We start from the raw sequence: 22211 nt of genomic DNA, 5'->3' as shown, positions 1-22211 counted from the left end.
TGAGACCTCTGAGCCACAATTTAATGTGTGCCATGTTAATTTTAGATCTTTCTAGTTTTTTAAAGTCAAAATGTCCTGAGTACCAAATCAAAAGTATATTACAACACCTTAATCTTCATCAACCACACTTGTAATCTCATTAAAAAAAATAGATATCAAATTTGACAAAATTTATCTGCCATAAACTCATGTTGGTTGGGCATTAATTATATTAACCTCCTTTAATTCGTTATTAATTGAGTCCCGTATCAGCCACTCCATTATCTTGCCCTGGTTAGATGTCAGACTAACAGGCCTATAAATTAACTACATCATCCTGTTTACCCTTTTTAAATATTGGCACAACACTAGCTTTCCTCTGGAAACTTCCACATTCGTCCAAGACTTACTGAAAATCAACATTAATGCTTCAGTGAGCTCCTTAGTCAGCTCTTTTAAAACTCCTGGATGCAAGTTATCTGGACTTGCTGATTTAAAAACATTTGCTTTAGCAGCAGCTGCTGCTTAACATACTCCTGAGATAGTAGACAAATGGAAAGAGTGTTATCATATGATATAACTATGTCATCTATTTTTTCCTCAAATGCATAACAAATATGTATTGAACACATCAGCCTTTTCTGCATTACTATTAATCATTCTACCCTTTCCATTTAGTAATGGACAAATACCATTCTTAGATTCTCTTTGTTCCCAATATATATTTCTAAAAATTCCTTCTTATTGTCCTTAACTCAACTGGGCATAGATTTCTCATGCCCTTTTACTTCTCTTATCAATTTCCTACAATTGCTAACTTCTTATTTATATTCAATTCCCCCTTTCTTCCATATGTTAATATTATATAATTATTTTTTGTAGCTGCCTTCATTTCCCCTTTAAACCAGGTTGGTTTTTTGTTTTTGTTTTTTTTTACACTAATATGGCCTTCTTCCTTCACTGTGACTTTTTGTGCCTCTAGTTAAGTATTGTTAAACCATTCCCAATTATCATTCACAAGTAATAAATGGAAACTAAGTATTACATTTAGGAATCCAGATAAAATGGGATGGCTTCACATCAGCCATCCCACAATGAAATCCCAGAAAGTACAAGGGGTGATGTCTGGACCAGCAGGAACCCAACTCTCACACCCTTATTAGGGTCTCCAGCATGTCTGGAGAGAGGCCTTCTTAACCAAAGTCTGGTAGGATCTACATCAGGCTAAAAAGATGGCCCATGTTCTACAATAAGCTGCATTGGTCCTATATTTACTGGAGTGTAACTGAGCATGAAGAACTCGATCAGAAATACTTTCTGAAAGTTCCTTTCATAAGTCATACCCTGAAGTTTCAAGGTCAAGATGCCCTCCCCACCAAAAGAAAAAGACAGGGAGAGTCCCATCCGAGGAAACACCCTACAACTAGCCCTAAAGCCACAAAAGGAGCATCAGGTATTCTCAAAGTATATGGCAATGAAAGAGCAAACATCCATGGGAGGGGACTGGGAGAGGGAGGAAGAGAAAGAAATGGATGGTAAGACATGGGGGGCAAGGGGAGAGTGAGAAGAGAGAAAGGAAGCAATCGGGCAACACTACAGGCAGGAAGGAAGAGGGAGACTCCACAGCTCTTTGAGTGGAGACCACCACATGGAGGGACTGGACAAAGGTAACCTAGGGTTGGGGAAAGAGAAGAGAATATGCCAAAACAGAAGGTCACGTCATCTGCCTTCTGAAGATGATAGAAGGGAAATTAGGTTGACTGGTCACAGCCAAACACTTCTGAGACCATCAGGCTTGTTGAATGAGGAACTGGCTGATTGTGTGATGGAGGTTTACAGAGACTGATGGGAATCTCCTTAGCTTCAGGATGCTTATTTAAAGCATTCCCAACTCTGCCCATGGGGTTCCTCCACAAGTGGATTTATGTGCACGTTTGGAACGCTGATAGGGCCTTGCATGCTCCTGGATGTTTTAGCAATGCTGTGACAAAACATCACAGTGTAATACATGGAGCCAGCAATGTATGGTTTGGTGGAATCGTCATCTGTCAGCACAGTAAATCTTCAAAAATGGCCTGAAAACTGTATTAATCTTAAAGTGCTAATAATTAAGAACCCTAAGTGTACATAATGGACAAAATAATTAAATCACAACTCCACCTGGCCTCTCTTTGTCCATTTGGGGGTTCTGAGTGCAAATATTTGACTTTTTTCAACACGCAGGTATTTGTACTTCAAAATGCAGGTGCATGTGTAGAGGCGGAATAAACATTTAGCATAAAATGTGTTCTGTTCTAAAGAATTTAATAGCAGGTAGTTTAAACATTTCCAGGAATCCAACGAGCTTTAATGTATGTGTTTTATTTAATGAGCTGTGTGCCTTTGTATTTTATCCTTATTTATATAGGCTACTTCATGGAAGCCTATTGTCCTGAGCAATTTCCTTGTAAATACGAGGTTTCCAAGGTAAATCTATCCTGAAGATAAATTCCCTTGAGAATGTATCCTGATTAGTAGGCCTAATACAAAAATAAATGCATGCACACATGGGTACCAGTGTAACACAACAGCAAACAGATTATAGTGCATATGCTGAGCAATAAAGTGCTTATGTTACTGAACTCCAGATATAAATCCTTTTTTCTTTACTATCTTTATTCAAATTCTCACCTGATTGTCATCATACATTCAATGTTCTAGCCTCATTGCAATCTCTTCCCCATTGCTATAACCAAAGATAAAATGTATAAGGGTAGCTCCACAAATATTTTAAATATATTTACTATCAGTTCAAAGATACATCCCTTGACTGGGTCTCTTGCTCAGGAAAAGTGCATTGCAAGTCTGAAAGCCAAACTATTTACCCATATTTCTTTTAAAAGTACAATTACCTTGACTACAATTTAAAATAAAGATCCAATGTACCAAAATATTATACATTGTTGTTTGGGCCATGATTTTACTGAAACATTAAAAAAAATATAAAATCAGTTACCTCTGGAAACTGCTTAAATGAGGGGGGAAAAAACAAGATTTGTATATTATTTGTTCCGTTTATTTTTTGAGCTATGAACGATCTACAAAAAAAAGTGGATTAAAAATCTAAATCCGATTAACTGTTCATAATATATCTGCTCTCTGTGATGTGCAAAGGGCTGATTTTTGATTGTGGATTCATACAAAGAAGTCTTGTTACAAACTCATAATTTAAAGGTAGAGAAGAATGATACCCTGGATGACAATAATGATCCATCTCCTCTTGAGGAAACAGTACGGTTTAGCAGATAGGGCACAGGTCTAGGAGTCAGGAGACCTGGGTTCTGTTCCTTGATCTGACACTAGCCTGCTGTGGATGCTTAGGCAAGTCGCTTTGTGTCCATTTCCCCATCTGTAAAGTGGGGATAATGATTCTCACCTTCTTCTGTAACAAGCTTTCTAATCAACAGATCCAAAGCATTACATAACAGCTATGTATAAATTTTAAAAAGTCACCACAACATACAGACAAATGCCTCTGTGTCCTTGCCAGCAAGTACAGAAATCCTCAGTCACAGATGGAACCATCAGTACTCTGCTGCACAGAGTGAAAACCACAAAGGGTCTGAAAGTAACTACGCTTTCCCTGCAGAGGGTGTGCAAGAGCCCCAACTATTACTATGGCTCTTGGGCTCAGTGACAGCCCAGCTGCCGCACAGCTAGTTCAATCCAAGCTGCCAGGCTGGGGCGGGGGGGGGGGAGGGGGGCGGATTCTATTCTTCTATCCCCTTACGGCCTCTGTGCAAAGCCCATTTACTCGAGATTTGTGGTAGGATTGGTGGGGGCAGTATCTGGTCCATCAAACTGCCAGCTCTTTTTACAGGGAGCTGGTTTATAACCATATATATTAAAGTTTTAAAAGTGTACACAATGGCCTTGTTTGTAAAATTGTCCATATAAATTTAGTATACCAAACATTACAATACTATTTTAAGAAAGAAAAAAAGCTATCACTCATGATGAAAAGCTATTAATCTAGAGAGACTGATGGACAGAGAACAATGAGATACAATGGGCTTGTGATTATTTTTTTTCCTGGTTTCACTATAGCACATCTATCTAATTTAAAATATGGATTTTGTGAGGCCGGGGAATACTGATGCCCTACTGAAAATCTTGAAGAAATTCTTTAAAATGCTTTATTCCATGAAGAAAATAAATGGAGACCCCTCTTTCTTCTCCCCAACCACCCTTCAACTACCTCAGAGTCTGATTAAGAATGGCAATTTTTTTCTGACATTCTTGGGGTTTTTTTAATAAAAGAAAAATGTCAGATAGGGTTAGTGACTTATGTTTGTTTGTTTTTTCCTCCAGTATGATTTACTATGTAGATATTGCCACTGATTTACACATTATATATTTTTCTTCTGGTGAGATTACAAACAAGTGCATACATATTTATGAACAGATAGTACATGGAACAAGATAAAGGTCCTGAGAACACAACAGTAAGTGGTTATATAATTTGGCATTTCTTGATTCTTGCAACTTTAAAGTATTTATTTTTTGGTATGGAATTTCCTGGTGTTTCTTTTTCAAATGAAAAAAGGATAAGACAAAAATGTGATAGCTGATAAAGCTGCAGCTTCCTTGGGGCTTGTCTAAATAATTTTTACACTACCTGAACCATAATGGTTTAGAAACGGGTACGGGTAAAGTGGTACAAGAGGCCACTGCTATACTGGTATAATGGTGCTTATACGAATATCGCTTATTCCTATAAACGTATGCATATTTCTCAATAGCTGCTATCAGTGCACAAGCGAGAAAGGGAAAGAACAAAGAGTGAGAGATTAAACTTTCACAGTAGTGATCACTGATCACAAGAATCATAGTAGGGGACCATTGTGACAGCTGAAGTCTATTTGTAAGTCTAAACAGGCTTTGAAAAAAAGATTTTTTTATTTCTATTTTTCTCCAAAACCTCAGGCTGTAGCCACAGACACACATTCGCGTGCACACACACGAACAGTTTGATTACCAGTAAGCAAAACTGCTGAATGATCGTAAGTGCTAACCTGGCCGCCTTGTGCATTTTTTTCTGAAATCAGTAAAGTTCCAAACATCTCTTTTACTTCTTCCTTCAACAAAACATGGTGTTTTTTCAAGAATAAAATGTGTTTGCACAAACGTTCCCACAACATGGCAAAATCCAATGGCAGGTCACACCTGGAAAACAGACATACATGCAGTAAATACGACAGACACTGTGTGCCAATAAAATATAAAATCAGCCGACACTATTCATATCTTTTTGTTTAGTGCCATATAACCGATGAGATATTAACTACTTTTTAAAAACTCAATTTGTAATATCCTCGCTGAAAGTGGAAAAGAACATTTCTGTGTCTACAGACTTTGTCCCTTTACACTTGACAAATCCTTGCCCTCCCCATCCTACAAATTTAGATGAAACGAATGTAACTCCTTTTATTCTGATTACCTCTTCCTTCGTGCACCCACATTAGTGCTCACATAATCAATGTTGTTGCCATAGTCTGGGTACATTTAATAATACACTACATAGAATTATCAGAGATGATTAAAAATACAGTATAGTTGTCAATGTGCATGACAGTGTGATGCTTTATTCAGGATTTATTGAGTTTGTTCACTAACGTAAGGCTGCAGGGCCTAGGACCTGAGTTCGCAGAGCTTGGGATAGCTGACTTTCTCACAGTCCCTCAGGGAGGCCATGCAGAGCCATAGCCAGGGTGGACCGTGGAGAATAGGCGCTGCAGGAAGTACAGCCCAAGGGACCCAGAGTGACAGTATCGTGCAGCCCTCTGATTGGCCAGCAATCCTATTTAACTCTGGAAGGTGCCCCAAGAAGTTTGCTGGTCAACACCACAGAATTTGGGCCTGGTGCAACTCCAGACCTCATCTGGTCTCCTGATCAGTGGTCTCTGATCCCAGCCTGACCCTGACTCTATCTTAGTACTACCTCTGATCGCCAGTCTCTAACTCCAGCCTGACTCTGATCCAGATTCCTGCCTACCAGTTCCAGCCTGGTACATATAAGAACATAAGAACGGCCATAGTGGGTCAGACCAAAGGTCCATCTAGCCCAGTGTCCTGTCTTCCGACAGTGGCCAATGCCAGGTTCCCCAGAGGGAATGAACAAACAGGTAATCATCAAGTGATCCATCCCCTGTCACCCATTCCCAGCTTCTGGCAAACAGAGGCTAGGGACACCATCCTTGCCCATCCTGGCTAATAGCCATTGATGGACCTATCCTCCATGAACTTATCTAGTTCTTTTTTGAACCCTGTTATAGTCTTGGCCTTCACAACATCCTCTGGCAAGGAGTTCCTCAGGTTGATTGTGCGTTGTGTAAAAAATACTTCCTTTTGTTAGTTTTAAACCTTCTGCCTATTAATTTCATTTGGTGACCCCTAGAGTTCTTGTGTTATGAGAAGGAGTCAATAACACTTCCTTATTTACTTTCTCCACACCAGTCATGATTTTATTGACCTCTATCATATCCCCCCTTAGTCGTCTCTTTTCCAAGCTGAAAAGTCTCAGTCTTATTAATACTACAACCTCTTGTCTCCTGTCTCCAACCCTGACCTGACTTTGACCCAAACTCTTGCTTACTGAACCCGGCTCTAACAATTCCTCCGATCCCTGCCCACCAACTACCATCCCTGATGTGTGGACCCCAACCCAGTTGTGACTGCTAGGCCACACCATGTATGCCCTGGTCTCTTACATCTTACTTGGCAATTTGCAAAATTCAGTGTTCCATAATAGATCTTCCAGTCATAACTATAAATTAGCAACATTCTATTGCACTGATACACACTTTACAAATATTCCTAGTCACATGGTATACTGGATTAAAGGTAGTGCTGCGAGCCAGGAGGTCTTGAGTTCCGTTTCCCTTCTACAACTATCTGGCCCTAATAATACTTTACTTAATCTACTAAACAGCCTGATAAGGAACACTTTTTTCTCCAGCAGCTTTTTCAAAATCCACACTTATGAGGATTTTTCAGCAAAAGTGGCTTTTCAATTTTTCACAACAATCCAGATACTGAAAAATATTCCCTACTACATCTGGTAAAAAAATTATTTTAAAAAAATTGCTCCAATTCCAAAGAAGTTTCACAAATTCAAGAAGAAGCAAGTTTCATTTAACGCTACAGGTGTATTTTCCTGAGAAACAGCTTAGGAAATACTGCAATGATACATCAGTGCTCAGAGACGTATCTGTCTCCAAAGGACAACTAAATCCTGTGAAATGAATGGTACTTCACTGCTAATAAGTGCCCTGATCCTGCAAACACAAGCATTCCTGTAACTTTACTCATGTTATATATTAGGGCATAAACATTAAGAGTAAGGCATGGGGAGGGAGTTCTGTTTTCATTACTGTGCCAGCAAATGATCTCTCTAATGAAACCTTCCCTTGCTTTGTGGCACGTGCATGAAAAGGAAACATTCTAGACTTCTACAATAGTATATACAAAATAATTAACCATTAAGGGTTCACAGTTACAATAAAAATCAGGGAATGCAAAAGCTAAAGATTTCCTTCAGCAATGTTAACTCAAGCACATGGCAGATAGAGTTGATTTTATACTATAGATTTAAAAACTAAAAACAAATTATAATAATATGTTAAGCAATTTAATTAGTATTTTTTTATTTCTGTTCTTGCTTCAGGCCAGTAAAAGCATCATGACAGCATTAAATTTCTCTTGGGAAGTTACATTTTTTTATTTGAACTGTCCAACCTTTAAGGTCCATTCTTATAAAGTTCCATTTTAATTTCAATTTAGTTATCCCAGCCTCTGGATTAAGGGAATCAGGGATAGGCCTTAAATCCCAACCCACAACTGGGGAGGAGAGTACAAAGACTGGCCAGTCAGGGAAGCCAGTGGAGAACCATGAATTTCAAATTTCCGTGGCTGGAATACAAAGCCTGAGTATCTGTGAAACATGATCACACATTCAAATAAACTCTACTGGGGAGGGGGAGTGAAGGGGCATGAGTGAAAGGAGAAAAATGAATAAGGGACTTGAAGCTGGTCAAAAGTATAAATTGTGAAGATGCTAAACAGACCAACTGCTATCCCCCTCATCCCTTTTTTTCAAGTGCATACATCCTGCGCAGCACACAGGGGCAGTGAGTATACCTGAGAGTACACACTTGTAAATGTGCATGCTCAGTACCAAGTTTTAATATATGATCATAACTTTGTTTAATTTCAAACATTTTTTTTTCAAATCCAGCAAAGACACTATTCATCATCGAGGGCTATGTCCAATTTAAGTTTCAAATTTCAGTCAATTTTAATTGAGTCTAGTCTAATAAAGAAGTGCTTTGTTGTTTTTTTAAGTGAAAATGGTATTATTTCCTCTATTTAACTCAAAAATGACTGACTGAATTAGTTTGGAAACTGTGAGGAAAATTCTCCTTGGAACCAAGAGCAAACAAATAGTTTCATCCAAAAAAGGTGTTTTTATTAAGAACTAGCATAAACATATGAAAACAGAAGTTTATACCGGAAACAGTTTTGCAACATTTAATTCTAACTTTCACTACAAAGTGAATGTTTATAATAATGCACAATGTTTTCTGGGACACAAATAAATGCCTCTATGCTGGCCATATGTTTCACAACCTGGGCTCTCAACAGAATTACCAGTTTATCTGTAAGTATTGTATATGTATGTATCTTCCTTTTTAGAAAGATACTCTGTATAGTATTTCAGAAACAGAATATAAACCACACACTGAGCACTCTGTTAGAAGCAGCTGTGTTTCCCTCTTCTCCTCCTCCCCAGAAAGATGCATCTTTTGCATCTTTGTAAGAACCCTTATTTACTCCTCAAATTTATATCCCACATCCTCGTGGTTCCACATTGAACCACTCGCCTTTCAAACAATAAAGGACAACTATATGAGATCCCTTTGAAGTTTAATACTATTCCTCAATCAGCAAAAGGAGTCACTGTTGAGAAGTTCAATCAACTTGCAGGCCAGGGTGCAGTACACTGGGAATCCAGTGCAAGTCTTCTCCCTGACAGTGCAGAGTCTATGATGACTAGGCAAACCAAAGAGCACTTTTTTGCTGTTGAAAGTCAGTCCACCTATCTTTCTAGGTTAGGGAAGTGTATATTTTAATGGTACATTTTGAAGTTAACCAGCGGATTTTAGCCACATATCTCTCGTTGATGCAAATGGAAGGCAGAGCTAAATCTATATAATGTCTTATTTAAAACGAGAAAAAACTTTACACTTAACATGTAAAAGCAAATAGGTGCACAACCATTTAGTGAGAAGAGCTCAACTGAAATGATTTTAAAAACTGACTAGTAAAAAAAAAAAGGCTTAATCTGCTAATTTAGAATGCTTGAATCACATGGCTGATATTGAAGTGTGTGTAGATCACCTCTTGGAATTCTGAAATTTTAATAGCAGCAAAGAGTCCTGTGGCACCTTATAGACTAACAGACATATTGGAGCATGAGCTTTCGTGGGTGAATACCCACTTCGTCGGATTTATACTCCAATACATCCGTTAGTCTAGAAGGTGCCACAGGACTCTTTGCCGCTTTTACAGATCCAGGCTAACACGGCTACCGCTCTGACACTTGAAATTTTAATGTCACTCATAGGGTTTGACCTATATTCTGCTTTCTTTTCGTGACACATTCAGAAACAAATTCAGACAAAGAGTAAGAACATTAATTGTATGATTGCATTAGTTTTGTGACTATGATACCTGGCTTGTTTTTCATCTGTAGATCTACCTCTGTCATTAAGTGTTTTCTCAGGTAAGAGGCATCCATTCAATGTGTTCTGCAACAATCCCTGAAGCTGATGAAGGACAACTGCTTCACATGCCTCAAGGTCTTCCTCTTTCAAATTGCCAGTTTGATTACAAAAGCTATAAAATAAAACAAGTGCTGCATGAAATGTTTATTTAAGCCCAGACAGACAGCTAAAATAGGTTTGGATATAGAATCTGCAATAATTCTCATGGTTTATGGAATAATAATCAGTAATATAATCTAGACATAAAAATGCAGCCATGACAATGTCTCTTGACAAAGACATAAAATAAGAGCAATATAGTTAGAAAAAGATTTTTTTTAAAAAACCCAGGGATCAAATCCAACTTTTTAACTCCTTAATGCCCTTTGGCTGTGGATATTACACCTGAAAAATAATTATTCCCATGACAAGAAACACCACATGAATATTCCAGAGGAGCTAAACCAACCTATCAACCAATCTTTAAAAAGGTAAAGTTTTATATTGTTGATCATATCAAGATTAGTTCTTGCAATAACTTTTGTCACCTGACAGCCTTGTGAATCCTGGATGCAATAAAATATATCTACCAGCTATTTTTTGGAGCTAAAAGTCTGGATGAAAAATTAAGATTGAAACAACACAAATTTCAATGCCATCCGTTGTAGTGGGACCATGCAAACATTTACATGTGTGCTTAACTTTGTGCATATGAGTAGTGCAACTGAAGTCAATGGGCCTATTCACGTGCATAAAGTTAAGAATGTGCATAAGTGTTCGCAGGACTGGGGCCTCGACATCAACAGTAGTTAAACTGATAAATTAAACAGTAATAAGTCACCAGGACCAGACGGTATTCACTCAACAGTTCTGAAGGAACTAAAATATGAAATTGAAGAACTACTAATTGCGCTACGTAACCTATCGCTTAAATCGATGGTTCTCAACCAGGGGTACACATCCCCCAGGGGTACAAAGAGGTCTTCCAGGAGGTACATCAAGACATTTAGATATTTGCCTAGTTTTACAATAGGCTACATAAAAAGCACTAGCGAATAAAGTACAAAGTAAAATTGCATATAGACAATGACCTGTTTATACCGTTCTATATGCTATATGCTGAAATGTAAGTACAATATTTATATTCCAGTTGATTTATTTTATAATTATTTGGTAAAAATGAGAAAGTAAGCCATTTTTCAGTAACAACATGATGTGACACTTGTATTTTTATGTCTGATTTTGTAAGCAAGTTGTTTTTAAAGTGAGGTGAAACTTGGGATATGCAAGACAGATCAGACTCCTGAAAGGGGTACAGTACTCTGGAAAGGTTGAGAACCATGGGCTTAAATCAGCTTCTGCACCAGCTGACTGGCAGATTGCTAAAGTAACACTAATTTTAAATAAGGCTCCAGAGGCAATCCTGGCAATTACAGGCTGGTAAACCTAACTTCAGTACCAGACAAATTGGTTGAAACTATAGTAAAGAACAGAATTATCAGACACAGATGAACACAATATGTTGAGGAAGAGTCAATATGGCTTTTGCAAAGGGAAATCATGTCTCACCAATTTATTAGAATTCTTTGAGGGGGGTCAACAAGCGTGTGGACAAAGGTGATCCAGTGGATACAGTATACTTCAGAAAACCTTTGACAAGGTCTCTCACTGAAGACTCTTAAGCACTGTAAGCAGTCATGGGATAAGAGGGAAGGTCCTCTCATAAATCAGTTACTGGTTACAGGATAAGAAACAAAGGATAGGAATAAATGGTCAATTTTTACAGTGGAGAGAGGTAAACAGCAGGGTCCCTCAGGGATCTATACTGGGACCAGTGCTGTTCAACATATTCATAAATGATCTAGAAAAAGGGATAAACAGTTAGATGGCAAAGTTTTCAGGCAATTCAAAATTATTCAAGATAGTTAAGTCCAAAGCTGATGGCGAAGGGATCTCACAAAACTGGGTGACTGGGCAACAAAATGGCAGAAAAAATTCAGTGTTGATAAATGGAAAGTAATGCACATTGGAAAACATAATCCCAACTATATATACAAAATGATGGGGTGTAAATTAGCTGTAACCACTCAAGAAAGATCTTGGAGTCATTGTGGATAGTTCTCTGAAAAGATCCGCTCAATGTGTAGTGGCCGTCAAAGAAGCGAACAATGTTAGGAACCACTAGGAAAGAGATGGACAATGAGACAGAAAATATTAGAACGCCACTATAGATAAATCTACAGTACACCCACATGTTGAACTGCATCAGTTCTGATTGCCCCATCTCAAAAAAGATATATTAGAATTGGAAAAAGTAGAGAGAAGGGCAACAAAACTGATTAGGGGGATGGAAGAGCTTCCATATGAGGAGACATTAAAAACCCTGGGACTGGTCAGCTTGGAAAAGAGATGACTGGTGGTGTGGAGGATCTGATAGAGGTCTATAAAATCATGAATGATATGGAGAAAATGAATAAATAAGTTTTATTTACCACTTCACAGAACATGAGAACCAGGCGTTATCCAATGAAATTAACAAGGCAACAGGTTTAAAAACAAACATAAGGAAGTATTTCTTCACACAACGCACAGTCAGCCTGCTCCCACGGGATGTTGTGATGGCTGAAAGTATAACTAAGTTCAAAAAAGAATTAGATAAATTCATGGAGGATAAGTCCATCAATGGCTATTAGCCGAGATGATCAGGGATGCAACCCCATGTTCTGAGTGTCCCTAAACCTCTGACTGCCAGAAGTAGGGACTGGATGACCAGGGATGCATCACTCAATAAGTTGCCCTATTCTGTTCATTCCCTTTGAAGCACCTGGCACTGGCCACTGTCAGAAGACAGGACGAGCTAGATTGATCATTGGTCTGAGTCAGTATGGTCACTCTTATGTTCTTAAATATAGTCATAAGTATAGGGATTACTGCAATTGCCACAGTGAAGGTAAATACCATGTTGACGCAGAAAACAATTTCTAATTATATCCATTGTACAGACAAATAATTCTGACTTGTTTTGGAAACCTTTCTTATATCTCCCTAAAATAAACAGATCTTTTTTATGGCAGCATTTAATTAAAGATGCCAATCTTTAATAAATACAATAAAGACCTTTCACTCCCAGTGCCTGCATTTGTAGACATAGTGAGATGCCAAACGATGTGTTTCATAGCTCCAGACAGGCACAGGTCAATATCACACCACTATTTACATACATTCTTCGTTACAGTTTTCCACTGCCAACCCAGAAAGAAGAATATGGTATCATCACTTTTTACACTAATCCCAGCACTAATGGCCACTTCCAAGGGCTAGAGTAACCTTCTGAACATTTAGGCTGAGTAGAGCCTTTATTTATTAAAATAATTTGGTGGGACGGGGTTCCTAACGTCATATTTCAGCTTTTTGCTGACAACAGAAGTGTGGTTTTTTGTTAACTACTGTAGATGTCAGTTTGGAGGAGGTCTTTCTCTCTCTGCCCCTTTTCACCAAGGGAATGAAGACCACAGACCACCAGCTTATATCTCAAAGGTCACTGAACAGCTGCCAGGGGTAACAACTTCCAGTCACCAGAGCCAAATTCAAAGCTAGTAGCCAACAAACAATTTAAAGCAAAATTTTATTTATAGATGTTACAGCTAGGGACACTAAAGCAAAAGACCAATATAAATGGGATAGGACTGGGGAATAGGAAATACTATACGTTTCTAATGTCTACTTTTTAATTTAGAGTTCTGTTGATGTAGATCAAATGAAAGTTGCATCAACCTTATTAACTTCTTCATTTTTGCCAGACTTATGGTTCCACTTTGGTATAAAGTTAGGCACTCAGGTGCTGCTTTCGCCACCAAATCTTCTATGAACTGGAGTAAATGGGAGAATCCTTCAAATGACAGACAATCCCTGAAGACAGATAACAAACAATGTTTTAAAGCTTTTAAAACTGCATTCTACTGAGCACAAGTCAAATATATGTATACATTTAGATAGACTTTGCCTCTGAGCAAATTCTAAAATATTTTGATTTGTATCCTTATTTTAATCTTTCACTCACACTAAGAAGTTTACAAAAAGGTTAAAAGTCTTGACAAAAAGGACAGAACTCAGGCAGACTCCCAAAATAAGGTAAATGAATACCGTAACAGGAAAAACAGATATGAAACAGAAAACCATATAAACCGCTTTTTAGAAAAGTGCTAAATCTACATTTATATTGCTAGTGAAACTGAGAATTACCTTTCAGCAAAAACAATATTGCTGTAGCTCTGCAGAAAAAGAAAAAAAAAAAATCTTGAACTCCTACAATTCTTTTACATTTCTGCCAGTGGTCTTGGTACACTTTGGAGGCCATGTTTCAATAGCACCAAAGTGTGTTTTATTTTTAATAAGGGTGAACACGTGTCCCTGTTTTCAGGCGCTGTCTTTGGGTTCCTGCCAGCTTCACAGAAATCAGCACTTTGCTCTAGTTTTTGGAAACCTCTGTAGACTTGGCCACATAAGGAATAAGAAGCCATAATTATAATCCAGAATCATAATCTATAATCCATAATCCTTTAACACCTATATAGCACTTCTCATCCACAGATGACAGAGAGCTTCACAAGGACTTCAATGGCTACCAGGGTCAGTGAAATTGGCAACGAGATGGCTGGGCAAATTTGCGCTTCCTGATATATGTTGTCATCCTGCCCTCCCCTCTATCCACAAGAAACCTCAGGCCAACAATCCTCCACATGTAAAGGCAGATCAATAAGCAGAGAAACTAAAAGGAAAAGACAAAAATATAAGAACAAACTCTGCATGTATGAGCAGGAAAAATATAAAATGAGGGTTTATGGGTGAGGGAAAATGTAGAAAGGGGTAGGAGAGGGTTAAATACTGTTTTCTCCCATTAACTATAAAATGTCCTAGCCCTTTGAGAAAGAGTGGCAGAGATGGAGGAAGAGTTAGTATCTTTTTCAAAACACACACTACTGGGATGTTTGGAAAAATAAAGTATCAGAAAAGGAGTTTTACAGCAATGGGATGTGATTTTCAATTTACCACTAACTTCAATGGGATCAGAGCTAGGCCATCGCCAAGTGCTTTGGGAAATCCTACTCGCGGGGTTTAAAAAAATATTCACCTCTTACTGACTTTTGGGAAGTTTTCTTAACTTGTTTCAGCTCACATCTCCAAAATGGCTTGTCCTACAGACTCCAAATTTGTTTTATTGCCCTTGATGTGGAGAGATACCTTTTGGTGTTTGTTTATTTCAAATGGGGGAGTAGATGAACATGGGTCAGAATTAGCAAAGATACATAGTATAAAGTGCTTGTGAGGGTGGATAATATATCCCACTCACCAACACAATAACTTTGATAAATTAATCCTTCCTTTCCCCCAAACCAAAACCACATGCTAATCCTTAACCAGGGACTTTTTCCATGTCAAATTTCACTTTTCACAACTTTCTTGAATCATGATCAAAAACACACCAGAATTTTTTTATAGGGCTAAAGTGTATTTTTTCCACACCCTTTTACTCAAGAATGGCTGAAAGGAATGGATTCAGCTTATCCTTTTACATACATACACACACAGAAGCACACCCTCTTTGAAAAGTGAAGCAGCATAAAACATTTCAGCCCCAAAAGTGAATATTTCAGAAAGTTATGAGTGCCTCTGCAAAGGGGTTAAAATAGAAAATGCACTGCAACTTTAAAAAAGGCCTGCTAAGTTTTTTTAAAGAATGCATTTGTGCCCTCCTTTGCTTCTTTACAATGTTTAAGAAAAGGCCAGAAAGGCTGAGATTAAAGAGATATTTTCTCTTCTTGCATGTGTTTTTGGTTGGTTGTTTTTTACTCTAGGAATATCAGGAATGTAAACTCTGGTCTTCCCTGATTTAACTGGAGGAACCCATAGATCACGATCCATAACTGAGTCGCCAGAATGTGTCAAAGGATCACGTGGGAGGCCTCACGCTCACCCTGCAGTGGTGACTCACCGGTCCAAAGGGCTGGCTGAGCTCGGCTCTCCACTCCAGATGTTGCGACATGGTGCACGGGGTTGTAGCACCACTCAGGTTTGGTTCAACTGCATTGCTGTCATGATGATGGGAGTCCAGCCAGGCCAAATTTGAGTGAATGCTGCTGTGACCCCATGCACCAGGTCGCAATGCCCGGAGCAGAGCGCCAAGCTCAAACAGCCCCGCAGCACAGGACTCATTGCTCTGGTACGCACAGTGTACTTATTAGGTTAACGTGTATATTATAGATCATGGTAAAAAATATTTAGTGAGCCAGGTGTTTTTTGCACTAAAGCTATTCACTGGGTTGTAGCAGGCCACCAACATCTACCAATGGGTCCTGAGTCCAAAAAGGTTGAGAGCCACTGCGCCAGAAGGCTCAGAACATGTATTTTGTGACCTCTTGTCCTTTATCTGAAGATGTGAGAGAGTGCTGAATGTAAAGGCTTCTCTTCTCCCGAACGTTATTTTGATGTTGAAGTTACATAGGCGTTCACAAAGTATTTAACTCTCTTTCACTCTTTGCTCATCTTTCACTCTCTTGACTTGTGGTGTAAACACTTCACTTGTTATTCAACCAGTGTGCCAGTTAGACAGAACCTGAACCTCTAACAATAGAAAAAATACATACATTACATATACATATATGATCATCTGATCATTTTTATATACAGAAATACATACATATTATATATATATATATACACACACACACATACATACACACACACACACACACGTTCTTTTTAAAATCCTTCATAAAGAAAAAAAAGGGCACAAGCCCTCTATTTCCCTTGCAGGTTGCCTTTAGCTGTAGTGGGTTCTACTGGCATCTGCTATAATGAAACTGCCTGTGAAGTTGAGACCCGGACACCAAAAACTTTCTTGGCTTTCTTTAAACTCTGCTCATCTTACCTGGTTGCCAAATGAACTTTACACGTATGAGTCTATAGTATCTCTGTGTTAATTTTTTTAAAGGTTTCAAAAATTAATCTGTTTTTCATAAAAGTGGTTACAAAAGTGTTATTTGTACTTTCTACTAGATCAGGGGTTCTCAATCTTTTTCTTTCTGAGGCTCCCCCAACATGCTATAAAAACTCCATGGCCTACCTGTGCCATAATAACTGGCTTTTTTTGTGTATAAAAGCCCGAGCTGGCATTAGGGATAGCAAGTGGGGCAATTGCATGGTGACCCTGCAAACCCATATTGCTCAGGTTTCGGCTTCAACCCGATGTGGCGGGGCTCAGGGCCCCAGGCTTCAGCCCCATGTTGAGGGGGGAGGGGGTGTCAGCTTTCTGCCCTGGACTCCAGCAACTAACGCTGACCCTGCTTGGCAGACCCCCTGAAACCTGAAGGCGGCCCTCCCGGGGGCCCTGGACCCCTGGTTGAGAGCCACTGTACTAGACTATTTTCTCCCAAAGGAAAGTAATACAACAGTTTCAGTTTTTAAACATCCCTTGCACAGACCATATGATACTCATATATATTAAAACCAGAGAGGGCCTGAACTGAAACTTCAGATCTGAGTGCTGCTGGAACAATGGGACAGAGGGTTTTCAAAATCCAGATCTCAACTTTGCAGCTTGGGCCAATCTACAGTGAAAACATGTTCCTGTAAATCCTAATGGAAATTCTTTAAGTGATATATATTCAAACTCCATAGCAATATACATACATTCCCTTCCTATGTATGAGACACATCTTGCAACTATATGCAACAAACGTATAATAATAATCTACAATAGCATTTAAACTATCCAAAATCAATTAGATCCTGAGATAATTTCTTAAAATTACTGACACATTGAACAATTTAATTCCTTTACCTCCACTAACAGAATAAATTTAGTGACCACCTACAGGTCCAAAAACATAACTGGGACCTACCAGGGATTTGATGAAGCTACACCTCTATAATGATGCAAATTAAGATTTAAACATTGTAACAATGGAGCATTGCTAATCCTTTTACAGAGGTGTAAATAGCCATTCAGATTTTGATTTCAGATGGCCTGCTTTGTTAAGGAGTTTCAACAGAAGAACTCTACAAAGCAACAACACAGCTGGGCTACAAACTCTAAGAAATCTGGTTGCCAAATCAAGATTTTTATAAAATATAACAGTTTATTACAGTTTGTTCATTTTGCAATGATGGTTATACTCCCTCATATATAAAGCGGGGCAATATGTTCTCACTAAACTTTGCTAAGCTTTGCTTCAGTTCTGAAAAATACTAAAGCTCTGTCTTCCACTACAAAGAAAAATTAAATTTAAACAGCTGTGCATGCAGTTTTTAGACTTGTAATACATACAATAATACTAGAGATCACATATGTAGTTAAACAGTACTTTTTCTTTTACTAAAATCTTACAAAACCTATATGTTAGTGGCTAGCTCATTTCTTACTGTTTTACTCCCTCTGGGTGGTCTTTCCAGGGTGCCACTTGAAGGGAATACAATAACAAAAAGAAGGGGAAGGAAGGGACACCAACATAAAGAGAAACAAAATGTATGACAATCTGCAGCAGGCTATGGATCAGAGGTCAGCAAACAAGGGGTCCTTCTCTTTTACAGGTTGCTTCCTGGAAACAGTCTGATTAAGCTGACAGCTTGAATTATGTGTTACATTTTGTAATGCACAATCCATCTGTGCTAAGTCCTCTTCAATGCAGCTGAAGCAGCGCTGGCAAAAGCTGTCTCTCCTCCCACCCCCAACACAGGCCTTAAAATAGTCATCATCTTTCTATGCACTAATTCTCTGGGGTTTTTGTTTTTGTTTTGGTTTTTTAGCCTTTTAAATAGAGGACTGGATAGCTCTGAGGAATGAAAAAAAAAAAAGATATGGAGCTTTTCACTTCTAGTTCACTGGTTCAAATCTGTAACAAATCAGTAGAGAACAGCAGTTGTTATAGGATAGCTGTTCAGTACTTTATGTGAAATGAATTACAGGTCTAGTACCACTAGATACTAGCTATTGTAGATTATTATTATATGTTTGTTGCATATAGTTGCAAGGTGACATCACAAAAACTATAACCAAAATTAGCAAAATCTAGAACACTTGTTGGCAGGCTCAGCAGAGAGGCCAAGAAATGAACAGGTGCAAAGAACAAACTACTCATCTCTCCTATTTGGTTCCCACAATATAGGTTGAATTTAGAGTGGAATATTTTAAACATACGTGTACTGTCACTCTCTGGCAGATAAAAAGAGAAACTCATTTGCCAATCCGTCACTGCTCACATGAATGAAGCTCACTTTTTATATTTTCTTAATTTTAATAACTTGAACATCAAAATTGTCGCATTCAGCTGTTTAGGAAAGTACTGAATATAAGTCTGCTTCCTTAAACTACATTACAAGCTTTTAAAAAAAACCTGTTATCATAGCAACATCACTCATGTATTTTCACAGGTAACAGCTTGTCAGTATATCCAAGATAAAAATCATACTTTAAGCAGTTTGTAACTGCGCTTTAATAACTCACTGTGAGGTAAAATGTGACATTAAAAGACTTGTTTGGGGGGGGAAAAGACTTTTTACAAAATATATTTGCAAAAACAAACAAAAATTAAAAACTTAACTGAAGAGGCTCCACTGTTCTCCACTAAGGTGGATGCAGATAATGTCACCTGAAAACCAGTCACTTGCTGATGTGCACTAAAGATTTTTGTTTTGTTTTTAATTCAGTGAAATAGTGACCTCAAAATAGTCTGTCTCTGTAATTTCCTTTCCACACACCCCTTACTACTTTTAACCAATAAACCTAAAGTAGACTCGTGAACCCAGAAGAAAGGTGATAAATGGTAGAAGTGGCACTGATGTCACAATACCATGCTTAAGAATTAACAAAGATACCAAGAGGCTGAGGGCCCAAACTATAACCATTTCAGTTTGATACCCAATCATTAAAATTTTGCTTAATTACAACATAATTTCTTCAAATATAACCTGTGCACTAGTTTTTTGGGTATTTTTAATAACTATATGGGAAGTTTGACTAGTTTACAACAAAATATTTGGGGGGCGGGGGGGAGAAGAATAGTAATAAATGTCACACCTTCAGACCACATTTCAAAAAGGAGTTATATTTTTACCAAGGTTATTTGTATCACAAACTCATTTATTAATCACTTTAAAACTTTGTGAAAAATCTCTTTGCATTTGAGAGTTACTATGCAAAATATCAAAACATTCAAGTCTGAATTTGAGTGACTAATAGGAGCAGTAGGATGTAAATGCTTCCTGTTTGCAAAATTAACTATGAAGAAACTACTTGTCTCTCCACAGGATCTTTCCCAGATACAAATATTTTGCATTCTATTTGTATTTTAACTTTTCAAAAACAAAAGCAAAATAAAATCTGTATAATTCCTGGAGAAATGGATCAACTGTGATCACATTTTTATGACCTTGAGAAGCTAAGACTTGACAGTTTTAGAGGCCATTACCCACTTTCAGCTTTGAGTCAAATTCCAGAGATAACGAGAACAAAGAACAAATGCTATCCAGGCTTAAGAAGAACACACAATATTTTCCATCTGTTTATATCAGCAGCTGGAAGTCACTAAAATCTATAGGGACAGGACAAAAGGTTACATTCCCACTGCTCAGCTATGACTTTTCTGGCACAATCAACCACTCTATACAACTTTCTTATGAAGTGCTATGATTAACAGGTGTTAAACAAAAGGAAAACTCTATAAAAGCTATTTAGATGTAAATTAGATGTTTCTGTAGTAAGCAATAGTCTAACACATGGTTTGAAAAACTGAAATGATAATGTTGCAGAAATGTATTTTAATGGATATCTGTGTTTTTCTGCTTAACTGTCATCTAGTAAAATATGAACCATTCCTGAAATCATTCTCTAATAAGACTATATGTGCATGTGCATATATTAAAAAAAGCAGAGATATGTTAAACATGTTAAAAAGACAAATGAACAAACAGATAAATAACCACGGGGGAGATTGGTTTAAAAGCCTCATTCATTCTTGCTGGATAACAAATGCTATTTTTCTTGGCTACATAGTTTTTATTTTTGTACTAGCTCACATGCCTCTAATCACCACCTGAATATGTTTAACAACGTCAGTCCTAAACATTTTGCATGGGAATTGTTCAAGGATGAAGGAGGGGAAAAAAAGCAGACAGGTAGCATCACCTGGAAGACAAGTGGAGATAATGTTGGTTTGGCAGTAGAAACTGAAAGGAATGCATGTATTTAGGAGGGTGGCTTTTCCTGATAATGGCCACTGGGAGGCTGTTGGGATCCAGAACAGTAAGGAGGCTAGGCAGTAAGGGAAGCAGCACTGAGTAAGAGGAGGAAGAGTACTGGGAAGCTGGCAAAGCAGGTAAATGGCAGGCAGCCATTGGAGAAGAGTGGGTAAAATCAAGCAGGCAACAGGGAGAACCTTTGCAGCTAGGAACTAGGAGGAGCAAAAAGAAGGAAAGCCAGCAAGTGGAAAAGCAAGGAAGAGAAGAGAATATGTGGGCAGGAAACCTTGCAACGAGCAGTAGCAAGGGAGACTAGCAGCAGTGAAAGGCACAGATGAAGTAGGAGGTGGGGAAGAGCTGGGAGGAGAGTGCTGAAGGGCCTTGCCTACAGGAATACAGCTGAAGAGACAAGCAGAATTGAAGAGCTGCACAACAAACTGGTGAGGCGCTCACAGACAAAACTTTGTGAGATCAAAGGTTCACAGTGCAAAAGGAGTGATATTCTTATTGGTTTACACCAAAGTGCTCCATCAGGTTCAAGTGAGTCAACCATAAGATATGATACAACAGATTCAGGAGACCTGGATTCACCTCCTGGCTCTGGCACAGGTTTCCTGTCTGACCTTGGGCAAGTCCCTTAATATACCTTGTGCCCCAGTTCCCACCTCTGTAGAATGGTAATCATGTTTCCCTACGTCACATGGGTGTGCTGTGAGGATAAAAGCCATTAATGATTGAAAGACACTCGGATACTGCAATGATGGGGGCCATAAAAACTATCTAAATAGACTTACACAGAGAACAAACAATGCATTTCTAAGATGTAGTTGCACACCTCGCAGGTGTTGCTTTAAGTTGTTAAGTTGAATGCCCAGGGAGTTTAACCACCTGAAAAATTCAAATTACCATGAAATGTACTGTTTAGTGAGTTATTTCCATTATCAAACTGAACTGATATACTAAAATAAGGAAAACAGTAAGACATCTGCATTTAATTGAAATCATAGAAACAGGCATCTCAAATTGTGTGATGAGTTCCAAAGTCAATTCATCACAAAAAAGAGACCCTCATTAAAATGTCTGCTTGTAGCAGCTAAGAAAGTTGCATATTCATATACATATTTTACAGTAATACAGATTGTCAATAGGACAATCTCCAGAAAAAAATCCTAACTAAATAATCACAGTGAGAAA

At 38.2% G+C, this 22211-nt stretch overlaps 1 protein-coding gene across 8 annotated transcripts in view; it reads right to left on the bottom strand.

Annotated features, from left to right (window-relative positions):
* Window positions 1-22211, bottom strand: part of KIZ (kizuna centrosomal protein) — a 99083-nt gene that overhangs the window by 32240 nt on the left and 44632 nt on the right. For 6 of the 8 annotated variants that reach the window (XM_043544133.1, XM_037896235.2, XM_037896236.2 and 3 more), the window contains 3 exons: window positions 13557-13691; window positions 9751-9915; window positions 5034-5184 (listed from right to left, as the gene is read on the bottom strand). In XM_043544133.1, the coding sequence (XP_043400068.1) occupies window positions 5034-5184; window positions 9751-9915; window positions 13557-13691 (451 nt within the window). The remainder of the gene's footprint in view (window positions 1-5033; window positions 5185-9750; window positions 9916-13556; window positions 13692-22211) is intronic. The other 2 variants (XM_037896237.2, XM_043544134.1) reach the window with 1 other exon arrangement.

This window comes from Chelonia mydas, chromosome 3 (genome assembly GCF_015237465.2).
Source record: "Chelonia mydas isolate rCheMyd1 chromosome 3, rCheMyd1.pri.v2, whole genome shotgun sequence".
In the NCBI taxonomy this organism is placed as follows: domain Eukaryota; kingdom Metazoa; phylum Chordata; order Testudines; family Cheloniidae; genus Chelonia; species Chelonia mydas.
This window is presented reverse-complemented; position numbering and strand designations above follow the sequence as displayed.